Raw genomic sequence first — 26,905 nt, 5'->3', positions numbered from 1 at the left:
CACAGGGGAGAACCCTCTCTGTGGAAAAGCTAATGTTTGCTGTCATGCACACTGCTACATATTCTACTGGATGGTCTCGGAAATATTAGCTTTCATATGAAAACAAATGAGTCATGAGCTCAATGTGTAAATATATAAATTTTCACCAAGGGGAATAAACCACTATTAGATTTTAAAAGACCGGTTCCCTAATTTCATTAACATTACACACTTCACCAATTCCTATTTATGTTTGAACCAAGTTTATAAAATGTTAATTAAAAACCCCCAATTGTAATGGAAGTAAGATTGGTACAGTAGTGCTGCGGGTGGTGCAGTCTCACAGGTTGAGAAACCCAGGGTACGTTCTGGATGAGAGGGTGCAGTTAGAGGGAGAGATTGGGCACGTGTGGATTGTTTTCTGAAACGTCAAGAGGCTGAGGGGAGACCTGGTAGAAGTATATAAAATTATAAGATGCATGGATTTGGTAGACAGTCAGAACCTTTTTAACCCAATGCTGGGCCCATTGCTGCTCCTATGACTTATGAACTTACGAAACCCAAAATATGAAAATGGCACATAATCCCATTATGATATAAATTCACTAGTTGTACCAGCATGACATCTGTAGAGCCATCTATGTTGGGCAATAGTATGAATAGTATGAAGCAATTCACAAAAAACATGCCCATTTTTACAGTGAGTTCTTTATAGATAAAAACTCCATCCCCTCCACTCCAAAAAACTAAACATGGCACAGAATTATACCAATACCTGGGACTGGATTCAACCCTACCCTTGACATATCAGCATAGATGTATCTCAATGGAGTTAATTGGTGTTAATGACCATCATATTTTGATCACATTTGATCATATTTTGACCAAACAGCGTCTAAAAAATATTCAAGGACAGTTTGAATTTATCTTAAGTTAATCATGTCCGAGGTTTTGAGCCCAGGGCATATTTCCAGGATGTTGGACAGACTAGGATTGTTTTACCTGGAACATCAGACGATGAAAGGAGACCCAATAGAAGTATATAAAATGACGAGAGACATAGATGGAGGTAGATAGTCAGATACCTTTTTACCCAGAGTGGGATTGTCAAAGACTAGAAGGCATAGCTTCAGGGTGAGAGGTAATGGGGATGATTAATGGAGATGTTTGGGGCAGGTTTTGTTTTACACAGAATGGCGAATTGCCTGGAAATTGCTGCTGGGGGTGGTGGTGGAGGCAGATACGATAGTGGTGTTTAATAGGCGTTTAGATTGGCACATGGATAAGCAGGGAATGGAGGGATATGGATCGGGTGCAGCAGAAAAGATTAGTTTATCTTGGCATCGTGTTCGGCTTGGACATTGTGGGTTGAAGGGCCTGTTTCTGTGCTGTACCATTCTATGTTCTGCACAATTTCAGCATTTTAGTTGATGGGAAAGGATAGAGAGATGTGGACCTTAATGTAGACAAATGGGATGAGTGCAGATACACATCACAGGCCTTGGTGAGGTGGGCATGAATGAGCACGAGTCTGCACTGTACGAGTCAAAGTTTTAAACCGCATATGAACAAGACATTCTGCATGGTGTTTAAATGGAAACCAAAATAAATTCTGGTCAGTAGCTTCGCTTCTGCAGTAACCATAGATTTATTTTGTAATAAATCAGATGTTGTTAAATGAAACTAATAGATAGCAATTACCTTGAAAGACTCTCAGCAAAGCTGCACAATAAAATCCAATTATTACATGAGTGCAACTGATAATTTTTGCTGCAAAGAAATATCATTCAATACAATTTCAATTAGGAAATCCAAATTGGAAAGCCCAATCGACAGGAAGATGTAGAAAGCCCTGAGGCTGTCACTGTTGAAATTAAGCTCACTGTACAACAGATCAATTATCTGTGGAGGAACAGTTGCGTTAAAATCAGACTTTCCGACACTCATATGTCAACTTTTAGAACATAATCAACAACATGACTCCTTATCTCAAGGGCCTTCTAATTAAAAGCTATGCGTCCTGTTTACCAAAGGCAATGAAAAAATATTTTCCTAACTCTCAATAACCTTAGAAGGAGACAAGTTCATTGCAATACTGTGGACACAAGGAACTGCAGATGCTGGTTTACACGTGAGAACATGTTCCAGCACGGAGGTCAGGAATAGCCAGCCTCTTGTTCATTGGGAAAAAAGACTAAGTGCTAGAGTAACTCAGCGGGTCAGGCAGTATCTATGGAGAACATGGATAGGCCACGATTCGGTTGGGAACCCTACTTCAGATTCCTGTGTTCTACACAATGTGATGAGACATCATCTGTCCATGTTCTCCAGAAATGCTGCAGTTATTCCAGCATTTTGTATCTATCTTCCTGAGATGCTCCCTGAACCGCTGAGTTACTCCAGCGCTGTGTGTCTTTCTTTGAAAACCAGCACCTATGGCTCCTTGTGTCTATTATAGTCAGTCATACATCACGGAAACAGGTCCTTTGGCCCAACTCAACCATGCTGACCATGATGCCCCTTCTAAGTTGGTCCCATTAATCCAAGTACACATTCATTTTTGCCAGACTGCAGGGCCATTTTGAATAAATTCTGTTCAGATAATTTCAATATTTTCATCCTCCATCTGCCTGTGTTTGGCCCATGTCTCTCTAAACATTTCCTATCCCTATTGTTTAAAAACAAATCCATTGTAAAAAAAATTGCATCACAAATGAAGTGTGCAAACATTAATCCCCTGCACTAAAAGATAAATGCTCCCGGCAAGAAAGGTGATTGACTCGTTTATGGCGTCAGGGACCGAAACACTTAATTTTTTGACACAAAGTATTATCTTAGGAAGAAATCTTTAAATTATAGTTAATCCACCCGCTTTCCACCTCCAGCAATCTCCACGATTTTGAATGGGAATTAATTATACCTCAGGGCTGTAAACCTGGAGCTATTACGATTTAAAATAAGCGACCTTAAAGGAATCAATTTTAAATAAACTCATTGTAAAAGCTTAAATCTCAAAAATAATGGTTGCTGTCCCTTTGCAATTTATCACAAGTACAATTATTTGATTGCTGCTTCAAAAACATTTTTAAAAATCTTGAGGAAATAAAAGCTCCATTACTATAAACATATATTCATTCAGGACATCCGGTTCCTTATGTGTGGTCACACATGCGATTTCTTCAGTCAGGAGAGGAGGGTCATGAATACTGGTAAGGTCCATTAACCTGTGAATAAAGACAAAAAAGGGGTCAGTTGACCATTATTACAATAGCAATATACTGCAGATGCTGGAAATATGAAATAAAAACGGGGCACAGTAGTCAAGAGGTCAGGTGGCATCTCTAAAATAGTTTCGAAAGAGGTCACTGACCGAACGTGTGGCACGGTGGCGCAGCAGTAGAGTTGCTGTCTCACAGTGCCAGAGACCCGGGTTCTATCCTGACCTCGGGTGCTGTCTGTGTGGAGGTTGCACATTCTCCCTGTGACTGCTTGGGTTTCGTCCGGGTCCTCTAGCTTCCTCCCACATCCCAAAGAAGTGGAGGTTTGTTGGTTAATTGGCTTCTGTAAATTGTCCCTAGTGTGTAGGGTGGAGCTTGTGCACGGGGATCGCTGGTTGACGTGGACTCGGGGGGGAGGGGGCGGTGGGCCTGAAGGGCCTGTTTCCACGCTGTACCTCTAAACTAAACTACATCTCCTTGTACAAATCATGCTGCTTGTCGATCCCTTATTCCCCTCCAGGCACGATAGCACACGAGGCAGTGACTGCTCTGTAACAGGCTGCCTTGTTCAGCTTTTGGCCAAAATAATTAAGTTGGTTTTCTTGAAGCATCACTTTTAATCCTGTTCATTTTAAATCAAGGTCATGTTATGGTTTACCACTCGCAAACTGGAGGAACTGCACCTCATATTCCCTTTGCTTATAAACTTCAATGTGTCCTTTAAACACTACAATCTCCAAATAAGCTCTGAACTGAATTGACTTGGGGACATTATTTTTTATCTTTGCACTATTATTGTAAGTATATGTGTGTGGAGCACTTGGAGAAACCCCACGCTTTCACAGGGAGAACATGCAAACCCCGTACAGACAGCACCCGTAGTGAGGCTTGAACCCGGGTCTCTGGTGCTGTAAGGCAGCAGCTCTACCACTGCACCACCATGCTGCCCAAGCAGAAAGTTTAAACTAAGCAAATAGGCATGAGGCATCTGTGGATTTACCCTTGCATCGTACTCCAGCACGAAGGGAGGAATGTCAATCTGCTCTGGAGAGATCAGAGTAAACAACTGTGGGAGAGTCTCCACATAGTGAACCTTGTCCTTCATTCCCGAGACCGAAAACGTTGTAAAGATCCACGTCATCATCTGTGAATAGGAACAGATGGGAAATAAACCATTAGTTTTAAAGCTTCAAACTGATGTTTTCATTATATTCTAATCATAGTCATACAGCGTGGAAACAAGCTCTTTGGCCCAACCTGCCCATGCCGACCAACATGCCCCGTCTACACTAGTCCCATCTGCCTGTGTGTGGCCCATATCCTTCCGCACCTGTCCTATCCACATACCTGTCCAAATGTTTCTTAAATGTTGCAATAGTATCTACTTCAACTACCTCCTCCGGTAGCTCGTTCCATACACCCACCACCCTTTGTGCAACAAAGTTACCCCTCAGGTTCCTATTAAATCTTTCCCCTCACCATCTACCTAATTGGAGCCCTCCAAACTAACTTTAATCAGACTTCAGTGGACTTTATCTTGCACCATACGTCCTACCCGTAATCCTGTTTCCGTACACTGCACGGCTTGATTGTAATCATGTGTAGGAAGGAACTGCAGATGCTGGTTTGTACTGAAGATAGACACAAAGTGCTGGAGTAACTCAGCGGGTCAGGCAGCATCTCAGAGAAAAAGGATGGGTGATGTTTCAGGTTGGAACCCTTCGTCAGTAATACAGTCATGATATATAGTCCTTCCGCTGACTGGATAGCACGCAACAAAAACCTTTTCACTCTACCTCGGTGCACGTGACAATAACAAACTAAACCTACCCGAATTTGGCCCTCTAAACCTTTCCAAACTGGAAACCAAACCTTGATACCAACTGGAGAAAACTCATACGATCATAGGAAGAACGTGCAAACTCCACACAGATAGCAACTGAGTTCAGGATCAAACTTGGGCCTCTAGTGCTGTAAGGCAGCATCTCTACCACCGCTGCACAGTGCCACCCTTGTAGCACTTGAGAAAGGATTAAGTAAAAGTGTGTAAATCAAGACTTTCCGGTGATTAAATATACTTGCCACAAATTGTGGATATGACAATCCATTACCCGTTCACACTAGTTCTATGTTATCCCACTGGCTCATCCACGCTCTACACATTAGGGGCAATTTTACAGAGGTCATTAACCCTCAAACCCACACATCAATGGAGTGTGGAGTGAAAGCGTAGCACCCGGAGGAAACCCACGTGGTCACAGGAAGAACGTGCAAACTCCACGCGCACACACACACACACACACGCACACACACACACACACACAGACAGCAGCCGTGGTCAGGATCAAGCCCTGGTCTCTGGCGCTGTGAGGCTGCAACTCTACCACTGTGCAACCGTGCTGCCCGTGTATTCCCACTTAATTTTGACATTCAGAGATACAATCTCCAGGGGGACAGCACTAAATGGATATTCAACTGGGTGTTCTGCAACACTCTCTCTCGCTGCTCCCCCTCTGTGATTCCTCCTGCTCTCCAACCATGTTTTAACCCAGCCACATGCGTTTTACTGTTCGTATCCCCTCGTTATCACCTCCTCCACAACATCACCTCATATTTCGCTTGGGCAGCTTACAGGCCAGCGGTATGAACATTGACTTCTCTAACTTTAGATAGTTCCCCTGTCCCTCTCTTCCCCTCCCCCTTCCCAGTTCTCCCACTGTCTTCCTGTCTCCACCTATATCCTTTCTTGTCCCCCGCCCCCCCGACATCAGTCTGAAGAAGGGTCTCGACCTGAAATGTCACCCATTCCTTCTCTCCTGAGATGCTGCCTGACCCGCTGAGTTACTCCAGCATTTTGTGATACCTTCGATATGGACCATTGTGGGTTCTTTGGTCATCGGTGCCAGCTCTGATTCCTTCTGTACCTTTTCACACCTCTAGTTTCCCTCTCTCCCTGACTCTCAGTCTGAAGAAGGGTCTCGACCCAAAACGACACATTCCTTTTCTCCAGAGATGCTGCCTGACCTGCTGAGTTACTCCAGCATTTTGCGTCTATCTTTAGCCTCCCAAGTGTCTTCACCACACAAATGGATCAGAGGCTGGTTATACCAAGGTGAGATTCACTTCCTAATGCCCCCAAATCCTGTCCATCACCCGTAAGGCAGATGTCCGGATCCTGATGGAACATCTCCATTCAGCCAAGTGAGTGCAATCCCAACAGCTCAATGCCATCCAGAGTAAGGCACCTTCACTCTAAACATGCAGGCCCCCACCAACGCAGAAACCTTACTGCACTACGTGCCATTTACAAGATGCACCGTCCTTACCCCACTGCAGATGATCACACCCTTCACATCCACAATCCTCACCACCCAGATGGGCAGAAGCAACAGCTACATCAAAATACCCCCAACTGCAGATGCCTCTCCAAGCCGCACTCCACCCTGACTTGGAAAAACACTGCCATTCCATTACTGACACGTCTCAATCCTGCAACTCTGACGTGAGTAACTATGAGAAGCAGAGATAGGATAGACAGTCAGAACCTTTTTCCCAGGCTTGGAAATGTCCAACACTAAAATCCAAACCACAGTCTAAATCTCTAAAGTCTAAGGACTAGAGGGCATAGATATAAGGTGAGAGGGGGAAAGTTTAATGGAGATGTGTGGGTGGAGTTTTTTTTAAAAACAGAGTAGAGGGGCCTGGGGTGCAGGCGGATGCAAATGCGATAGTGGCGTTTAAGAGGGTTTTTGATAAGCACATGGGAAGTGCAGGGAATAGAGGGATATGGATCATGTACAAACAGAGGAGATCAGATTAACGGCATCATGTTCAGCACAGATATTGTGGGCTGAAGGGCCCATTCCTGTGCTGTACTGTTCTATGTTCTACCCATCTTTACCATCAGAGGACCTTCAGCAGAAGGTTCAAAGTGACACCTCACCATAACCTCATCAAGGGCAGTTTAGGGAGTGAGGGGAGTGTAAATGTCCCTTGCTGGGCATGTCATATACTGAACAATGGCATTAATGTTTGAAATGTTATGGTTTAACTAGAACTAAATAAGAATGCAGTTTGAAGCATTTGTCAATTATGCAATGTATATAAAATTGTGGTATTGCTAAAAGTGACATATTATTTTATTTCTGCTCATTGTGCAGTCTCAGTTTTCATCCCTCTGAATACTATCATTGGTCTTCTCTAATTTATCTGTAATGCTGTATTCAGAGACACAGCCAGCATTATCAGGAACCCACAGCACCACGGTCTTGTTTCACTCCTGCCATCAGCAGCGTGCTACAGCAGCCCGCACACTAACATCCAGGTTCAGGAGCAGCATCTTCCCAACAACCATCAGGCTATTGAAAAACTATGAACTCCAACTAAACCCCAAACTACAAACTGCTTCAACTGCACAATGGACTTGGGGCATTGTTGTTATCTTTGCAGTATATTCTTTGTTTTTATATTTTGAACTTCCTTTTGTTCATTTCATGTGGCTGGAGCAGCATTAGGCCATTCGGCCCATTAAGTCTACTCCGCCATTCAATCATGGCTGATCTATCTCTCCCTTTCAACCCCATTCTCCCCATAACCTGACACCCATACTAATCAAGAATCTGACTACCTCGGCCGTAAAAATATCTATTGACGACCTTCTGTGGCAATGAATTCCACAGATTCACCACCCTCTGACTAAATACATTTCTCCTCATCTCCTTCCTAAAGGAACATCCTTTAATTCTGAGGCTGTGACCTCTGGTCCAAGACTCTCCCATTAGTGGAAACATCCTCTCCACATCTACTCTATCCATATTTACTATGGTATTGTCAGCTTACAATGCAACATATCTGTTATGCTGCGGCAGCTAAGAATTTCATTGTTTTATTTTGAAACATACAAAACACTCGTGATTCTTGACTCTACCACATAAAACTCATACCTTGGACCGAAATGTTGGATGGACAAAGTAAAACGCCTTCATATTTCTTTTGTACCTGAAGAAAGCAAAAAAAAAAGAACATTTTATTTTCAGAAACTTCCACCATGATCATCTTATGTCGCCTTATGCCGGCTGCCTCGTTCAATGTATGAGGAAATGGACTATAATCGAGCATTCTCCACACACACAAAAAGAATAATTCCCCTCCACCAATATTAATAATGCAACCTAGATCTGTTTCATATCATACACCCTCCAAATATAAAAAATGATGCTGTTACCCTCTTTTGGAAAAGACCATTGAAATTGTTTTTGATATCCTGGACAAACTCTGTGTGGAGATTGCCGTCATCACATTACTGTTTGCCGGAGCTGGCAGGATACAAATAGGCACTCATGTTCCCTTTATTACTGAAATGACTACACTTCAAAAATATTTTAATAGCTGCAAATGTTTTTGGATACTCCAAATAGGACTTGCCAATGTGTTTTGCGCAGGAAGGAACTGCAGGTGCTGGTTTATACAGACGATAGACACAAAGTGCTGGAGTAGCTCAGTGGGTCAGGGAGCATCTCTGGAACATAGACGTTTCAGCTCAAGACTATTCTTCCAACCGAAACTCAAGAATCAAGAGTCTTTTAATGTCATATGTCCCAGATAGAACAATGAAATTCTTACTTGTTGCAGCACAACAGAATATGTAAATATAGTACACTGTAAACAATAAACGAGACAAAAGTCCAGTGTACATATACACATACTCACACACACCCACATATATATATATATATATGCACACATACATACATATATATGCACACATACATACATATATATGCACACATACATACATATATATATATGCACACATACACACACACGCACACATATATATAGAAAATAAAACAATAGTAGTGCAATAATAATAATAATAATAGTCTATTGTAGTTCAGAGCTTATTTGAGGTTGTAGTGTTTAATAGCCATCAGGCTGTAGGGAAGAAGCTGTTCCTGAACCTGGATGTTACATTTTTCAGGCTCTTGTACCTTCTTCCCGATGGCAGTTGTGAAATGAGAGCGTGGCCAGTATGGTGTGTGTCTGATGATGCTGGCTGCCTTTTTGAGGCAGCGACTCTGGTAAATCCCTTTGATGGTGGGGAGGTCAGAGCCGGTGATGGACTGGGCAGTGTTCATAGCTTTTTGCAGTCTTTTCGCGCCTGGATGTTCAAGTTGCCGAACCAGGCCATGATGCAACCAGTCAATATGCTCACTACTGTACACCTGTAGAAGTTCAAGAGAATCCTCTCTGACGTACCGAATCTCTGTAATCAGGAAGTTGATGTGCTTTATTTATAATTGCATCAGTGTGCTGGGTCCAGGAAAGATCTTCGGAAATATGCACGCCCAGGAATTTGAAGTTTCCGACTCTCTACCATCGTCCCGTTGATATAAACAGGAATGTGGGTCCTCATCCTTCCTCTTCCAAAGTCCACAATCAGTTCATTGGTTTTACTGATATTGAGAGCCAGGTTGTTGTGCTGGCACCATTTGGTCAATCGGTCGATCTCACTTCTATACTCTGACTCATCATCATCTGTAATTCGTCCAACAACGGTGGTGTCGTCGGCAAACTTGAAGACGGAGTTCGCACTGTGTCCGGCTACACAGTCATGAGTATAGAGTGAGTAGAGCAAGGGGCTGAGCACACAGCCTTGAGGTGCTCCCATACTGATCGTTAATGAGGAAGTAGTATTTCTGCCAATTCAAACAGACTGTGGTCTGTGGATGAGGAAGTCGAGGATCCAATGTCCAACCACTACTGGTAGCACGTTCTTGCGGTGTCAACACTGCTACTTTAGCTCCAGTTACTTCCCTACCCATGGCCTCACAAGCCACAACTCCTCACACCTGCACGCACCAACTGTTCTTACCTCTAGCCTCTGTTCCAACCATCTACCTATCAAACCACCCCCCTCGCCTCTAACAGCCGATTGATTACCTGCCACACTTTGCCCTGCCTCTCCCCTCTTCGTTTTCTTCTCCCCCTCCCCTTCACACCATCAGTCTGAAGAAGGGTCCCTTTTTCTGGCATGTAATGGCATCTTTATAATCTGTATAATCTGCTCTCATTGATCACATCACAGACGATGATTTCTGTGTCTTGTGAAATATTATAAGCAGAGACTGGTTTTAATCAAGTCAGATTCAACTGTATGATTACCACTAATTTGAAGAAGGGTCCCGAGCTGAAACGCCGCCTATCCTTGCTCTCCAGAGATGCTGCCTGACCCGCTGAGTTACTACAGCACTTTGTGTCCTTCTGCAGTCTCAGCAACTTCACGTTGAACTTGAATAGGATCTTACTGTGCGATAACGTTGATGAAGCAAATTCGGTGAATGTGCAAAGTGGGCCTGACTTACTTCACATCAACTACGTCATACAGCTTCTTGAGGAATTCTGAGTCGGGATGATTGTAGTCGTTGGTTAGCGTGTGAAAGTACACCATGACAAACTCCCTCATGGCAATGTGGTCCATGATGTGGATGAAATATAGGAGAGCCTGAAGAAAATTAATACTTTTATTAATAACACTCCAATTTTCAATCACATTTATTTTCCATCGGTTTAGATTTATTTATACAGATGTACAGTCAAAGGCTTCGTTTTGCATGCTACCCAAATAGATCAGTTATACTATACATAAATACAATCATGTCAAACTCAAGTACAATTGGTAGAGCAAAGGGGAAGATACAGAGTGCAGAATATAGTTCTCAGCATTGTAGCGCACCAGTTCCACAGACAAAGTCCAAATTCCGCAATGGTGAATCAGACAGGACCATAGCTTACGGTGGACTGTTCAGAAGCCCGATAACAGAGGGAAAAGAAGCTGTTCTTGAGCCTGATGGTGCGCACTTTCAAGCTTCCATACCTTCTGCTAGCTAGGGATGGGACATGTTTTTGATTATGTTGGCTACTTTTCTGAAGCAATGTGAAGTGTAGGTGGAGTCGATGGTGGGAGGTTTGGTCTGTGTGATGGACTGGGCAATTCTGCAATGTCTTGCAGCCTTGGGCAAAGGTGTTCCCACACCATGCTGTGATGCAACCTGACAGTATGCTTTCTACAATGCATCTGTACAAAGCCCTGGTTCTCATGATAGAGTATACACCATTTCCTTTTATTCTATTCGCAGTAGCCAACTTCAACACACATCTCACAGTGGCGCAACTGGTAGAGTTGCTGCCCCACACGGCTAGACCCGGATCGACCCTGACCTTGGGTGCTGCCCCTGTGGAGTTTGCACGTTCTCCCGATGACTGCAGGGGTTTCTTCCGGGTGCTCTGGTTTCATCCCACATCCCAAAGACGTGCGGGTTTGTAGGTTAACTGGCCTCTGTAAATTGCACCTAGTGTGTAGGGAGTGGACGAGAAAGTGGGATAACATAGAACTAGTGTGTATGGGTGATCGATGGCCAGCATGGACTTGGTGGGCCGAAGGGTCTATATCCATGCTGTGTCTAGTTTAGTTTAGTTTAGAGATACATCGTGGAAACAGGGCCTTCTGGGTCCGCACTAGTTCTATCCTACACACTGGGGACAATTTACAAAAAGCAATTCATCTACAAACCAACACATCTTTGAAATGTGGGAGGAAACCGGAGCACCTGGAGAAAACACATGCGGTCACAGGGGGAACGTACAAACTCCGTACAGACAGCACCCGCAGTCAGGATTGAACCCGGGTCACTGAAGCTGTAAGGCAGCAACTCAACGGCTGTGCCATTGTGTCATTCAATCAGTCAAACAACTTCTCTGGTAAAATGGAGTCACACCTAATGATTTCACTAATGACTAAAATGTCAGCCGCTCGACCACGAAGCCAGTGACAAAGGCAAGGAACTATTTTTAAGGCCTGTGTTATAACACATATTTTCAGACTATGCATACAGTAGAAGGGTGGCATGGTGGCGCAGTGGTAGAATTGTTGCCTTACAGCGCCAGAGACCCAGGTTCGATCCTGACTACGGGTGCTTTCTGTACAGCGTTTGTACGTTCTCCCCGTGGATTTTCCCCAGGTGCTCCGGTTTCCTCCCGCACTCCAAAGACGTACAGGTTTGTAGGTTAATTGGCTTTGGTAAAATTGTAAATTGGCCCTAATGTGTAGGGCAGTGTTAGTGTACGGCGTGATCGCTGGTCAGAGCGTACTCGGTGGGCCGAAAGGGCCTGTTTCTAGGTTGTATCTTTTGCTTCTGTTGTAAAATAGTTAACTTTTTTGTATTTAAAAGAGCACACTTAGAGGTGACACACTTCTGAAAGTGAAAATGACCCTCTAGGTATTTTTAGTTAATATTTCAGCACATTTTCCAGATGTACAACTCCTTCAACACAAGGTCCAAGAGTCAGCTAACTCATTTAGAAATAATATGCAGTAATGCGAGAGTCATGGGAGTGTATTGGGATTATATAATTTAGTTATGGGAGAGTCAGACTAAAGGGCACAGCCTTAGAATAAAAGGACGTACCTTTAGAATGGAGATGAGGAGGAATTTATTTTGCCAGAGGGTGGAAAATCTGGAATTCATTGCAATACACGGCTATGGAGGCCGTCATGGGGTATTTTTACGGCAGAGATCGATAGATTCTTGATTAGTAAGAGGATCAAAGGTTACAGGGATAAGGGAGGAGAATGTTGACAGGGAAAGAGATCAGCCATGATCGAATGGTGGAGCAGACTCGATGTGCTGAATGACCTAATTCTGCTCCTATGTGTTATGGTCTTATGGCAAGCAATTAACATGTTTTTTTCAACTCTTCCTGCAATTTTCTTTCCTTTAAAGTGTCTTTTCTGAGAGCTCAAATGGACCCTCTATCCACTTCCTGTAGGGATCTGCCGCTAATTAGATTTTAACTACCAAACTACAAAGTGCTGGAGTAGGTCAGGCAGCATCTGTGCAGGGAACGGATAAGCGACGTTTTGGGTTGGAATCAGACTGAAGAAGGACCCCAACCCGAAATGCTGGCTATCCATTCCCTCCACAGACGCTGCCTGAGCCATGGAGTTACTCCAGCACTTTGAATTTTTCCCCTGCTCCATCCAACACTTTTTTTCTCTCATTCTTGCTGTAATACTGAAGCTCACCTCCAGCTAACCTCCCAAGAAGGTCAAGAGTCATCCTTTTATATCCTTCTATCAGGTCACCACAAAGACAATCCACTTTATCTAAATTTGGGGAAGCGACCCAACCTGAAGCATCACCTACCCATGTTCGAAGGTTTAATTCCCACTGGGTGTAGAGTACACTCAGGTAAGGTGTTGCATTTTGGTAGGTCTAACATGGGCAGGACCTACACAGTGAATGGTAGGCCTCTGGGGAGTGTTGTAGAGCAGAGGGATCTAGGAGTGCAGGTGCATGGTTTCTTGCAGGTCAAGTTGCAGGTAGATAAGGTGGTCAAAAGGGCTTTTGGCACATTGGCTTTCATCAGAGTATTGAGTATAGAAGTTGGGAGGTCATGTTGCAGTTGTATAAGACGTTGGTGAGACTGCATTTAGAGTATTGTGTTCAGTTCTGGGCACCATGTCATAGGAAAGATATTGTCAAACTTGAAAGGGTTCAGAAAAGATTTACGAGGATGTTGCCAGGATTTGAGGGTGTGAGGTATATGGAGAGGTTGAGTAGGCTGGGTCTCTATTCCCTGGAGCGCAGGAGGATGAGGGGTGATCTTGTAGAGGTGTATAAAATCATGAGAGGAGTAGATCGGGTAGATACACAGTCTCTTGCCCAGAGTAGAAGAATCGAGGACTAGAGGACATAGGTTTAAAGTGAAGGGAAAAAGATTTACTAGGAATCCGAGGGGTAACATTTTCATACAAAAGGTGGTGGGTGTATGGAATAAGCTACCAGAGGAGGTAGTTAAGGCTGGGACTATCCCAATGCTTAAGTAACAGTTAGACAGGTACATGGATAGGACAGGTTTGGAAGGATATAGACCAAACGCAAGCAGGTGGGACTAGTGTAGCTGGGACATATTGGCCGATGTAGGCGTTGGGCCGAATGGCCCGTTTCCACACTGTATCACTCTATGACTTTAAACATACATGCAGCTTCCTGCATGCCCATTTAGAGCTGGAATGTCATTGAGTCATACAGAGTGGAAACAAACCCTTCGGCCCAACTTGCCCACACTGACCAACATGCCCCATCTACACTCGGCCCAAGTGCCTATGTTCGGCCCATATCCCTCTAAACCTACCCTATCCATGTACCTGTCTAAATGTTTCTAAAATGTATCGATAGTACCTGCCTCAACTGCCACCTATGGGAGCTCGATCTATACACCCGCCACCATTTGTGTAAAAAAGTTACCCCTCAGTTTCCTATTAAATCTTTCCTCCCTCACTGTAAACCCTTGTCCTCTGGTTTTCAATTTCCCCTTCTCTAGGCAAGAGACTCTGCACGTCTACCCGGTCTATACCTCTCATGATTTTGTACATCTCTATTAGATGCTTTTTGGAGAAAAAAAAAGAAAACCTTTAAGTCATTGGTAATTCAGATTCTTTTTTTGCAGAGATATCAAACAACAGCTTCACACAATAAAGAAAGGAACCAGTGTTGAAATTTGTTCATCTATGGTAACATTTCCTAATATTGTAACAGAGTTGCAAACATTCCTATTCTGAAGGACGGCCAATATGATAATGACTTTGTCACCTCCTCCCTCCACTTCCTTCATGGACCCTGACAGCGGCAGAATGTCGCCTCCTGATGGGCTGTGGCTGCGGCCATGCCCGACAATAGGCCTGGCTCGTTGCTGCGGTAATGAGAACCAGCCCGGAGAGGTTGCTGCCGAGCATGGCCTCTGCTCACCTCGTGCACTGGAGAGGAGGGAGTCAGGCCGAGGGCCGGTAAGCGGACCAGCGGCAGGAAGTAGTGCAGGGCCTCGATGGTGTACAGGGCCACTGGAGGCCCTACAGCAGCAAATCGCGGCTGTATTCCAACCACAGGAGAGGGAAGGGAATCAGAGAGGGGGTGGAAGGAGACGGCGACAGATGCTGGACAAAAGGCCGGATGAGGGGAACCGGGGGGGGGGGGGGGGGTGGTTTTACCTTCTGCTCCCTCGAGTTCGGCTGCGGGAGGTGCCCCTCAGCGTCAAGGCGTGGAGAGGGACATCAGATCGCGGAATGACCCAAATGGAGGCGACGGCTGCATCGGCCTTTGTGGCCAGCTGGGACTGTACAATGGCAGCAAAATGGCGCCTCTTGCCGATGGACTCAGTGGGCTGTTCTGTGCATATTACTAACCGGGGCGATTGTGCTGGTGTACTGGGACTGGTACTGGTACACATGGCAATAAAGAAAGCATTTACTTTAATGCGGACCTTACCTTATCAGGGTCTATTAGTGTTACAGGAATGTTCCTTCCCACTATCACCACCACTATATGGCCACTTTTATCATATCCTGTAACAAACACACATCACTATTATATTAAATGGAGAGCAAGCTACAAGGTGGTTAGAGAAAAAAAAAATCCTACTTGTAGAACAAAGCTTAAATATAGAACAATACTTCATGAAATCAAATTTTAAACAGTAAAATGTGAAGTAATAGAAATCATTCTATAATAAGTTTAGAAAACACTTTAATATCTTATGTGGAAAACCATTCCTCAAAGCATTCTAAACCTTCCAAATTAGTTTGTTCCACTGTATAAATTTGGATTATTTGGAATATATTTTCAACAATATTTGAAGTGGGAAGCACCATAAAATGTAACTGCTTATAATTTTTTATTTTTTTTTAGATTTAGAGATACAGCGCAGAAACAGGTCCTTCGGCCCACCGGGTCCGTGCCGCCCAGCGATCCCCGCACACTAACACTACCCTACACCCACTAGGGACAATTTTTACATTTGCACAGTCAATTAACCTACAAACCTGTACATCTTTGGAGTGTGGGAGGAAACCGAAGATCTCAGAGAAAACCCACGCAGATCACGGGGAGAACGTACAAACTCCGTACAATACAGCGCCCGTAACCAGGATCGAACCTGAGTCTCCGGCGCTGCATTTGCTGTAAGGCAGCAACTCTACCGCTGCGCCACCGTGCCGCTATAATCAGAGTCATAGAGCTGTACAGCACAGAAACAGACCCTTCGGCCCACCTGGTCCATGACCAAGCCCCATATGCTTATATATGGCACATATCCCCCCAAACCCTTCCTCTATCCATCTATCCAAATGAATTTTAAAAGTCATAATTATTTCTGCTTCTCTCATTTCCTCTGGCTGTTCATTCCAGATATGGATGACCTTCTGAGTGGAAAAGGATCCCACAAGTCCCTTTGGAATCTCTCCTCTCCCACTTTAAGCTGATGCCCTCTTGTTTTTCAAATTCTCAATTCTGTGAGTCTTCATTTTGCACACGCCTCTCGTGATCTTGCACACTTTAATAAGGTCAGCCCATGGCCTCCTACGTGCCAAAGAAACAAATTCTTAGCCTAACCAACCTCTCCCCATAACACAAGCCTACAAATCCAGGTAACATCCTGGTGAATCTCTTCTGCACCCTTTCCAAATAAATCCTTGCCAAAAATACTTGGAAATTGAAAATACCTCCCCCCCCCCCCCCCCACCCAAGAGTGTTAAGTGACCAGGTAATCTCAAAATTATACGTAAATAATGAATTACCAAACCATCATTCAGTTGGAGGTGAAGAAATTTGAGCGAGAACAAATAGGTGGCGCAGCGGTAGAGTTGCTGCCTCACAGCACTTGAGACATGGGTTCGATCCTGACTACGGGTGCTGTCTGTACGGAGTTTGTACGTTCTCTCCGTGACCACAGGAGTTTTCTCCAGGTGCTCCGGTTTCCTCCAACACTCCAAAGACGTGCAGGCTTGTAGGTTAATTGGCTTCTGTAAAATTGTAAACTGTCCTTAGAGGGTCGGATAGAACCAGCAACGGGGTGATTGCTGGTCGCCCCAGACTCGGTGTGCTGAAGGACACCGCTGTATCCACGTTTCCACGCTGTATCTCTAAAGTCTAAAAGTATAATTTGCCTTGATGTTTATGTTTTAACTGGACTAATAATCTTTGAGGAAAAAAAAGCTTTAAAAAAACAGGCCTGGATAGAGTGAATGTGCAGAGGATGCTTCCTCTAGTGGGAGAGTCTAGGACCAGAGGCCATAGCCTCAGAATAAAAGGACGTACCTTTAGAAAGGAGATGAGAAGAAATTTCTTTAGTCAGACGGAGGTGACTCTGTGGAATTCATTGCCAGAGAGCTGTGGAGGACGTCAATGGATGTTTTTAAGGTGGAGATTGTGAATCAGTACGGATGTCAGGGGTTTTCGGGAGAAGGCAGGAGAATGGGGTTGAGAGGGAAAGATAGATCTGCTATGATTGAATGACAAAGTAGACTAGATGGGCCGAATGGCCTAATTCTGCTCCTAGAACTTATGAACAAATCCCAAGCACAGATCCTGGCAAATTAGAACCATTGGTGGTTTGTTGAAATAAATAATTTGAAAACATTATGGCTTTTACTTGCTTAAAGTCTTAAGTCACTAACTCACCAGTCTGGTATAAAGCTCTTAATGAAGCGACATCGGAAAGATCAGCTGCTCTGGCTCTGCACAGCCAGCGGTTGTAGCTAGGAGACAATAAAGAATCGTTGTGTGAATTAATATGTAACAAGATAAATCAGAGCAAGACATTAAGGTGGGGAATTTCATCTTTGATTGCCAGTTCTAACTGCATGTTTAAACAACAAGCACCAGTTTAGTTTACAGATCCAGCGTGGAAACAGGCCCTTCGGCCCAGCAAGTCCGCACCGACCAGCGATCCCCGCACACTAACACTATCCCACACAATCTAGGGACAATTTACAATTTTACCAGGCCAATTAACCTACGAACCTGTATGTCTTTGGAGTGTGGGAAGAAACCGAAGATCTCGGAGGAAACCCACGCAGGTCCCGGGGAGAATGTACAATCTCCGTACAGACAGCACCTGTAGTCAAGATCGAACCCGGGTCTCTGGTGCTGTAAGGCAGCAACTCTATTGCTGCGCCACCATGCCGCCCATACTCATTGTACTCATCTCCACATATATAGCTTCTCTGAAGTTGGTGAAACAAAATGCATAAAGACAGACTGCCTGTTTTCTCTCATGCCATTAGAATTGATAATTAAAGACAATATATCCAGCACAATTAGGTAATTTTAGAGATGTATTAAATCACAAGGGGAATTGATAGGGTGAATGCGCAAAATCTTTTTACCGAGAGTAGGGAAAACCAAGAAGCAGAGGACACAGGTTTAAGGTGAGAGGTGAAAGGTTACAGGTGCCTGAGGGGCAACGTTTAAATGCAGAGTGGTGGGTATCTGGAACGACCTGCCAGACGAGGTAGTTGAGGCAGATATTATAACAGCATTTAAAAGACACTTGGACAGGTACATGGCTAGGAAAGGTTTAGGAGGACATGAAACAAATGTGGGCGAATGGGACTAACAGATGAGCCACCTTGGTCGGCAGGGACAGGTTGGGCAAAGAGCCTGTTTCTGTGCAGTGTGATTCAATGATATTGTAATGTGGATTCAGGAATTTCAGGTCGCTGTGGAATGCAGTATAAATTAGAGGTATCAAATATGCATTAAGGATAAGTTTAATGACTCATTCATGAGAAAAAAATAGCATCACAAAGACAAATATGTTGTGGAGAACTAAACCGGTGAATTGGCTTAAACATACCTTTCAATTTGCCGTGGGAAGCTCTAACTAACAGTTATGCACTCAAACAGGGAAACCAATAAGCTTGATTTATCTCCACAACACAAAAGGTTCCAAACAGAGAATTAAACAACAGCCATAAGAAAGATAGCCCACACGTTTATTAAAGAACACACGAAGCTGGTTGCCAAAACGGATTTTTTCATGTGCAGCATTACACATAGCACATTTTTAAGCACAGAAATCTGAATTTGGTTTTTGTTTTAGTTTAAAAGCATGGAAACAGGCCCTTCGGCCCACGCCGACCACCTGTTCCCATTAGTTCTATGTACCCCACTTTCTCCTCCACTCCCTATGCACTAGGGACATGATGCGGGAGGAAACTGGAGCAGCCGGAAGAAACCCACGTGGTCACAGGGAGAACGTACAAACTCTGCACAGACTGCACCCTAGGTCAGAATCAAACCCAGGTCTCTGGTGCTATGAGGTGGCAGCTCTACCCGCTGCGCAACTGTGCTGTAAAACAACGGAAACTTGTTTGATAATCACTTTTAATGGGGCGACTTAACAATGCAGGAACATAGAATTACTCTGGCATCTCTTCATGAGTACAATGAATTGTGTGTATGTATAAATAAAACATTGTGTGTGTATATGTATACTGTTATATATGTATATATATAGTGTGTATATATTATATATGTATATTACATGATATATACACACACACACATCCATAATGTTATATAGAAGATTTAGAAGATTGAGGGGGGATCTTATAGAAACTTACAAAATTCTTAAGGGGCTGGACAGGCTAGATGCAGGAAGATTGTTCCCGATGTTGGGGAATTCCAGAACAAGGGGTCACAGTTTAAGGATAAGCAGGAAGTCTTTTAGGACCGAGATGAGAACTTTTTTTTTCACACAGAGTAGTGAATCTGTGGAATTCTCTGCCACAGAAGGTAGTTGAGGCCAGTTCATTGGCTATATTTAAGAGGGAGTTAGATGTGGCCCTTGTGGCTAAAGGGATCAGGGGGTATGGAGAGAAGGCAGGTACGGGATACTGAGTTGGATGATCAGCCATGATCATATTGAATGGCGGTGCAGGCTCGAAGGGCCGAATGGCCTACTCCTGCACCTATTTTCTATGTTTCTATATGCACATACACATACACATATATCAAAAGTTGGAAAGTTAAAAGCCAGTGCAATAAATTGTATATGGACATAATCCATACTCACTTTCTTTGATGAGTTTTTTGAACAGCTGCCTCTGACATCTGCCCTTGGAGAATCTGCCGTCTCTGTTTATCTATATCTCCTTCCATCTTTGCAAATGCATGTGTCCCAATGTCTTCCAGCTCAAGATGCTCCTCATCAGATTCAGCGTCAGCTACATGGATAAATGAAGCAATATTCCCTCAGAGAAGAAGCAGCCACCAATACAGGCTCTGCTGTAATGCAATAGTTGTGTTCCTAAGACACCCCGCAGTATAGAAAATAGTGTTGTAATGGCAACTTTCCGACTTTTCCAGTGACTTCTTTTCCAATTGCCATTACTACACAAGCAATAGGAGTGATCTTATGCAAACCCAACAGAACAGATCTTCCAGTCATTTTTCCAGTTTAATTAGTTGTTTATTGAAGTAGTTGTACAAACAAGGAGATGAACGTACCAGGCTATACTTATTTCACATGCAAGTGGTATCTGGCTGATCTGTCCCTTGATGGTCCCAGGTCTCAGGCCTTTCCAGTCGATGGTCTGTCCAGGTCTGGTAAGAACTGTATGCTCTCCCTCCATGTATCTGGCCACTCCCAGCCCCCTGTGGCCATATATATACACACACCACCCTGTACATCTAATGACCGCCCCCAAGTGTCCAAAATAATACGGCAAGATATATCTAGACAAAATAATATAATTTGCCAACAGTGGCTAGCCTAAACATAAATGGCTCCTACAAGTGTTCTTAAACCAATTGTGGCAAAGGGGAAAGGTGTCGAGGGCTAAAAGGGTTCAGTCTTGCATTAATGTTATCCCACTTTCTCATCCACTCCCTACACATTAGGGGCAATTCACAGAGGCCAATTAAGATACAAACCCACACATCTTTGGGATGTGGGAGGAACCGGGAGCATCTGGAGGAAACCCACGGGGTCACCAGGGAGAACATGCAAACTCCACACAGGCAGCACCCGAGGTCAGAATCGAACCCGGGTCTCTGTCGCTGTGAGGCAGCAGCTCTACCAGCTGCACTATTGTGCCACCCCTTTAGTTTGATAAAACTCCAGTGAAACACCTGGGGATACTTTTAAATCCTCTCAATTCTACTATGGATGGCTTGAAGATAATCTTTAAATAGGACTTGCAAAGCTTTCAATAACCAACAAGATTTAAGGACCAGTTCCAGAGAATTATTTTTTTTAAACAAACTGATTTTGCCAACCTTTTTTATAACTTTAGAAATTGCGGAGTTAATCTCTCTTGAATTATTGACCCAGTCAACGATGAAAACAAAAATAAAGCCAACAGACTACAACCCATGCAATACGACTGAAGACACAACAAAACACAATGTTCTTTGGCAGGAGAACGCAAGAAAACAAAACAGTAAACTGCATTGTAAAAGGGAATGTAAAAGTCCTTCGGCCCACCAGGTCCATGCCGACCATCTATCACCCGCTCACACTGGTTCCATGTTATCTCACTTTCTCATCCACTCCCTAAACACTAGGGGCAATTTACCTACAAACCCGCACATCTTTGGGATGTGTGAGGAAACCGGTGCACCCAGAGGAATCTCACACGGAAGACTAATTGGAGACTAACAAATGTTTAGCCAGACTAACTGGAGAAATTACATCTTCAAACCAGGGTTTGATAAATTGAGGTTTCGAGGTTTAGCTTATTATTGTCACGTGTACCGAGGTACAGTGAAAAGTTTTGGTTGCGTGCTATCCAGTCAAAGAAAAATACTATACATGATTACACTCAAGCCTTCCACAGTGTGCAGATAGAGGATAAAGGGCACAACATTTAGTGCAAGATAAATGCTGCTGTTGAAATACAGATGCGAAAGAGTGGAGCAAATGTAATGTAGGGTGGTGTATCCTCTTCTGGGACTGGCATGCAAAGGGTTGCCAGGCTCTGACGCCATCTCGTACGCAGTAATCAATGCTGAAATACTGATTTTACTAGAAATACGCCTTTCCTAAAAAAAGATTACATTTGCGACCTGCCGACACTCACAATGCAGTATCCCCGGCTTGTCCAATATCCGAATCTGCCGTTCAGCTATGACCGGCTCCCCCTCGGCATTCCCGACATCAGCAGGCAGAATCGGCAAACACCTCCTCTCCTCCTCCACCGACCGTGGAAAATAAAGAGGCATCAGTTTCAAATATGTAACCTGTGAGCAAAAATTTTAAATGTTAGAGTCACAGAGCTGTACAGCATGGAAACAGGCCCTGCGGCCCATTTGTTGCAAGTTGGCCTGCTGGGCTCGTCTCATTTGCCTGCATAAGCTAAGGCCCTCTAGAGCCGTCCTACCATTTATCCGTCCAAATGAAGACATTAAGTGCTGAAGTAACTCAGCGGGTCAAGCAGCATCTCTGGAGAACATGGAGAGATGACATTTCAGATCAATCTGAAGAAGAGTCCCAACCTGAAACGTCACCTGAAACCGTTCTCCAGAGATGCTGCCTGGTCCGCTGATTTACTCCAGCACTTTCACTTTTTTTGAAAACCAGCATCTGCAGTTTGTTGTTACTCTTGCCGCCCAAATATATATTTTTAACGTCATAATTGTATCCGCTTCTACAGTTGCTGTAGTTTTTCTTTCAACAAGGGTGGCACCGCTGGGTTTGCCCAAGCATTTATATCTGATAGTATAAGAAAATAACTGCAGATGCTGGTACAAATGGATTTATTCACAAAATGCTGGAGTAACTCAGCAGGTCAGGCAGCATCTCGGGAGAGAAGGAATGGGTGACGTTTCGGGTCGAGACCCTTTCTGAAGTTACTCCAGCATTTTGTGAATAAATCCATTTGTATCTGATATTCTCTTCCCCTTCTTTATTGTACAATAGTGCTGGAAGAGCCACTGCCTCACAGCACCAGAGACCCAGGTTTGATCCTGAGCTCGGGTACTGTCTGTGTGGAGTTCGCACATTCCCCCTGTGACCGTATGGGTTTCAATGGTTCAATGGTTTCCTCCGGGTGCTCCAGTTTCCTCCCATATCCCAAAGACGCGCGGGTTTGTAGGGAGTGAATGAGAAAGTGGGATAACGTGGAACCAGCATGAGTGGGATGGGCTGATATCTGCCCACAATATCTGCGTCGAACATGAGGCCAAATTAAATTCAACCCTTCTAACTGCATGTGATCCTTATCCCTCAATTTCCTGAATATATATGGGTCTAATTAACTTTCTTAAACGCCACTATTGGTGGCCATTTCCGCCACCCCCCGTGACAGCACGTTCCAGGCATCCACCACCTGGTGTAAAAAACCTGTCCAACACATCTCCTTTCAACTTTTCCCCTTCTACCTTAAAGCTATGCCAGCTAGTGTTTAAAATTACTACTCTGGGGAAATGATTCTGGCCATCTAGTCTTTCTATGCCTCTCATAGTTTTATATATGTTTATCAGGACTCCTTTCAGCCTGACGCTCAAGGTAAACAATCCAAGTGTGTCCAACCTCTGCTAATAGCTGATACCCTCTAATCCAAGCAGCATCCTGCTAAGCCTCTTCTGCACCCTCTCCAAAGCCTCCACATTCTTCCTGTAATGGGGTGATCCGAATTGCATACAACACTGCAAATGCAGCCAAATCAAAGTTTTCCACAGCGATTCTACTGTATATAAAATCATTTCCACGGTATAACCAACTCACATCTTTGCTAAATGTAGGATCCTGCATTAGGCATCACAATCAAAGACCCACTTTTATAGACAATAGACAATAGGTGCAGGAGTAGGCCATTCGGCCCTTCGAGCCAGCACCGCCATTCAATGTGATCATGGCTGATCATTCTCAATCAGTACCCCGTTCCTGCTTTCTCCCCATACCCCCTGACTCCGCTATCCTTAAGAGCTCTATCTAGCTCTCTCTTGAATGTATTCAGAGAATTGGCCTCCACTGCCCTCTGAGGCAGAGAATTCCACAGATTCACAACTCTCTGACTAAAAAAGTTTTTCCTCATCTCTGTTCTAAATGGCCTACCCCTTATTCTTAAACTGTGGCCCCTGGTTCTGGACTCCCCCAACATTGGGAACATGTTTCCTGCCTCTAACATGTCCAACCCCTTAATAATCTTATACGTTTCGATAAGATCCCCTCTCATCCTTCTAAATTCCAGTGTATTTAAAACCTAGTCGCTCTAGTCTTTCAACATATGACAGTCCCGCCATTCCGGGAATTAACCTAGTAAACCTACGCTGCACGCCCTCAATAGCAAGAATATCCTTCCTCAAATTTGGAGACCAAATTTCTGCCCTGAACTACAGTATGACGATACCTATGGTCTCTTTCCCTCCATTAGGGCGAGAGGGCTAGCTTAGTTTTTACATTGATACACTGTAGAGCTGTACACATTTAAACCTCCATTCTTTAGACGTTAGAGATACAGTATGGAAACAGACCCTTCGGCCCACCAAGTCCACTCCAACCAGTAAACTAGCATTATCCTACACACTTGGGATAATTTACAATTTTACAGAAGCCAATTAACCCCTCAAACCTGCACGTCTTTGGAGTGTGGGAGGAAACCGGAGCACCCCGAGAAAACCCACGGGGTCACAGGAAGAACGTGCAAACATCACACAGACAGCACCTGAGGTCAGGATCAAACCCGGGTCTCTGGCGCTGTGAGGTAGCAGCACTACCAATGCACCCTGTGCCGCTCTTAGCTCGGAATAATTCATAGCTAGGAACAATTCAAACAGGCCAGCTACAATAAAATGACTCTAATGGAGCACAGGGGGCTGGAATAAACCATGAATGACGACAAGACAAACCTGCCTCAAACTGCAGGAGGCATTGACAACGTTTACAGGCAATGCTGCCGCTGCCAAAGCCAATTAGTCCTACACTTTGTTGCTTTGACAACAACAGCAGATGGCCATTAAAACTTTCTCTCTACAGATTAACACGAATAAATATTAAGTTTCACTTTAAGTAAACAGTGTCTCATTGAACAGCAGCAAAAAGTGATGAGTAGTGATATTGAAAAAATGTAAACTTCATGTTTGAGGGTTAAAAGCTCAAGCACAATAATGGATTACATACCTCTTCTAGATCTGTAACGGCAAAGACAACTTTCTCAATGGTGTCTCCATGTTTCTCCAAAAATCTCCTGACTGTTCCTAAAAAGCGGAAGACGAGAGAAAAACTAAACATTATAAATTATGTGTAGGATATGCAGATGCTGGTTTACACCGAAGAATGACACAAAATGGTGGAGTAACTCAGCGGGGCTGGCAGCACCTCTGGAGAGCAGGAATGGGTGATGTTTTGAGTTGGGTCTCAACCCAAAATTTTACCCATTCCTTCTCTCCAGAGATGCTGCCTGTCCTGCTGAGATACTCCACCATTTTGTGTCTATCTTCCATATAAATTATTAATGGACATCCCACTCCCTCTTAGAGACAGAGACCAAAGATGTTCATTATGACTTGCTCTTTCACACTGGAAGGTCTAAGAACTGAGCGCAGGGAGATTTTGTTTATGTAGGCAATTATATAAACTATATATATTTAAACGCTCAGTTGTATTTATAAACATAACCTCTGGACTGAAACATCAAAGAGTCAAACAGCATGGAAACAGGCCCTTCGGCCCAACTTGCCCATGCTGAGCAAGATGCCCATTCTACAGTAGTCTCATCTGCCCACGTTTGGCCTATATCCCTCTCAACCCTCCCAATCTGTGTCTGTCAACGTTTCAAGGTCAGTTTATTGTCACATGTACAAATAAGGTACAGTGGGATTCGAATTACCATACAGCCATACTTTTAAAAAAAGCAATAAGACACACAACTACATAAAAGTTAACATCACAGCAGATTCCCCACGTTCCTAACTGTGATGGAAGGCAATAAAGTCCAATCCTCTTCCTCGTTTATTCTCCCGCGGTCGGGGCAGTCGAACCATCTGCAATCGGGGCGAACGAAGCTCCCGCGTCGGGGCGGTTGAAACTCCCGCGGCTTGGAGTTCCCGAAGTCGGTCTCTAACCAGAGGCTGCGAGCTCCACGATGTTAAAGTCCGCTAGTTCCCGCGGTTGGAGCCCTAAAGTCGATCCCTGACAGGGATCGCGAGCTCCGTGATGTTAAGTCCGCAGGCTCCCGCGGTGGAGCTCTCAACAGTCGGTCTCCAGCAAAGGCCGCCAGCTCCTCAATGTTAGGCCGCAGTGCGGACGGAGATACAATACAGAAAAAAAAAATCGTATTGCTGTCGAGGTAAGAGATTAGAAAAAGTTTCCCCCACATAAAACAAGCTAAAGAACACCAAAAACATACATTTAACACATACAAAGAAGGAAGGGGCAGACAGACTGTTGGTGAAGCAGCCATTGTTGGCGCCACCCAGTGGATCTTTCCAATTGCCTTTTAAATCACCAAACTGATCTCCCGGTGGCCGAGCACTTCAACTCCCCCTCCCATTCCCAGTCTGACCTTTCTGTCATGGGCCTCCTCCAGTGCCATAGTGAGGCCCACCGGAAATTGGAGGAACAGCACCTCATATTTCGCCTGGGCAATTTGCAGCCCAGTGGTATGAACATCGACTTCTCCAACTTCAGATAGTCCCTCTGTCCCTCCCGTCCCCTCCTCCTTCCCAGATCTCCCTCTATCTTCCTGTCTCCACCAATATCCTTCTTTTGTCCCGCCCCCCTGACATCAGTCTGAAGAAGGGTCTCGACCCGAAACGTCACCCATTCCTTCTCTCTCGAGATGCTGCCTGACCTGCTGAGTTACTCCAGCATTTTGTGAATAAATCGCCTTTTAAACTTTTTTCTTCCCAGCTGCTATCAGGGAA

General features: G+C 44.3%; 2 protein-coding genes across 4 annotated transcripts in view; both read right to left on the bottom strand.

The window, feature by feature from the left end:
- Positions 1 to 4,333, bottom strand: part of tent5c (terminal nucleotidyltransferase 5C) — a 43,576-nt gene extending 39,243 nt beyond the window's left edge. Inside the window, exons 1-2 of the mRNA XM_078409108.1 lie at positions 4,198 to 4,333; positions 3,098 to 3,203 (exon numbers count right to left, since the gene is read on the bottom strand). Coding sequence (XP_078265234.1) covers positions 3,098 to 3,203; positions 4,198 to 4,205 — 114 coding nt within the window. The 5' untranslated portion in view covers positions 4,206 to 4,333. The remainder of the gene's footprint in view (positions 1 to 3,097; positions 3,204 to 4,197) is intronic.
- The window catches only part of gdap2 (ganglioside induced differentiation associated protein 2), a 48,614-nt gene continuing 24,779 nt past the window's right edge, over positions 3,071 to 26,905 (bottom strand). For 2 of the 3 annotated variants that reach the window (XM_078409105.1, XM_078409106.1), the window contains exons 6-14: positions 25,161 to 25,237; positions 22,120 to 22,279; positions 20,112 to 20,262; positions 17,714 to 17,790; positions 15,524 to 15,600; positions 10,562 to 10,701; positions 8,141 to 8,195; positions 4,198 to 4,341; positions 3,071 to 3,203 (exon numbers count right to left, since the gene is read on the bottom strand). In XM_078409105.1, the coding sequence (XP_078265231.1) occupies positions 3,177 to 3,203; positions 4,198 to 4,341; positions 8,141 to 8,195; positions 10,562 to 10,701; positions 15,524 to 15,600; positions 17,714 to 17,790; positions 20,112 to 20,262; positions 22,120 to 22,279; positions 25,161 to 25,237 (908 nt within the window). In that variant the 3' untranslated portion in view covers positions 3,071 to 3,176. Of the gene's footprint in view, positions 3,204 to 4,197; positions 4,342 to 8,140; positions 8,196 to 10,561; positions 10,702 to 15,523; positions 15,601 to 17,713; positions 17,791 to 20,111; positions 20,263 to 22,119; positions 22,280 to 25,160; positions 25,238 to 26,905 lie in introns of those variants that run through there. The other variant, XM_078409107.1, reaches the window with a different exon arrangement.

Source organism: Rhinoraja longicauda, chromosome 12, assembly GCF_053455715.1.
Source record: "Rhinoraja longicauda isolate Sanriku21f chromosome 12, sRhiLon1.1, whole genome shotgun sequence".
NCBI classification, from domain to species: Eukaryota; Metazoa; Chordata; class Chondrichthyes; order Rajiformes; family Arhynchobatidae; genus Rhinoraja; species Rhinoraja longicauda.
The sequence above is the reverse complement of the archived record's forward strand: the minus strand, read 5'-3'. Positions and strand labels throughout refer to the sequence as shown.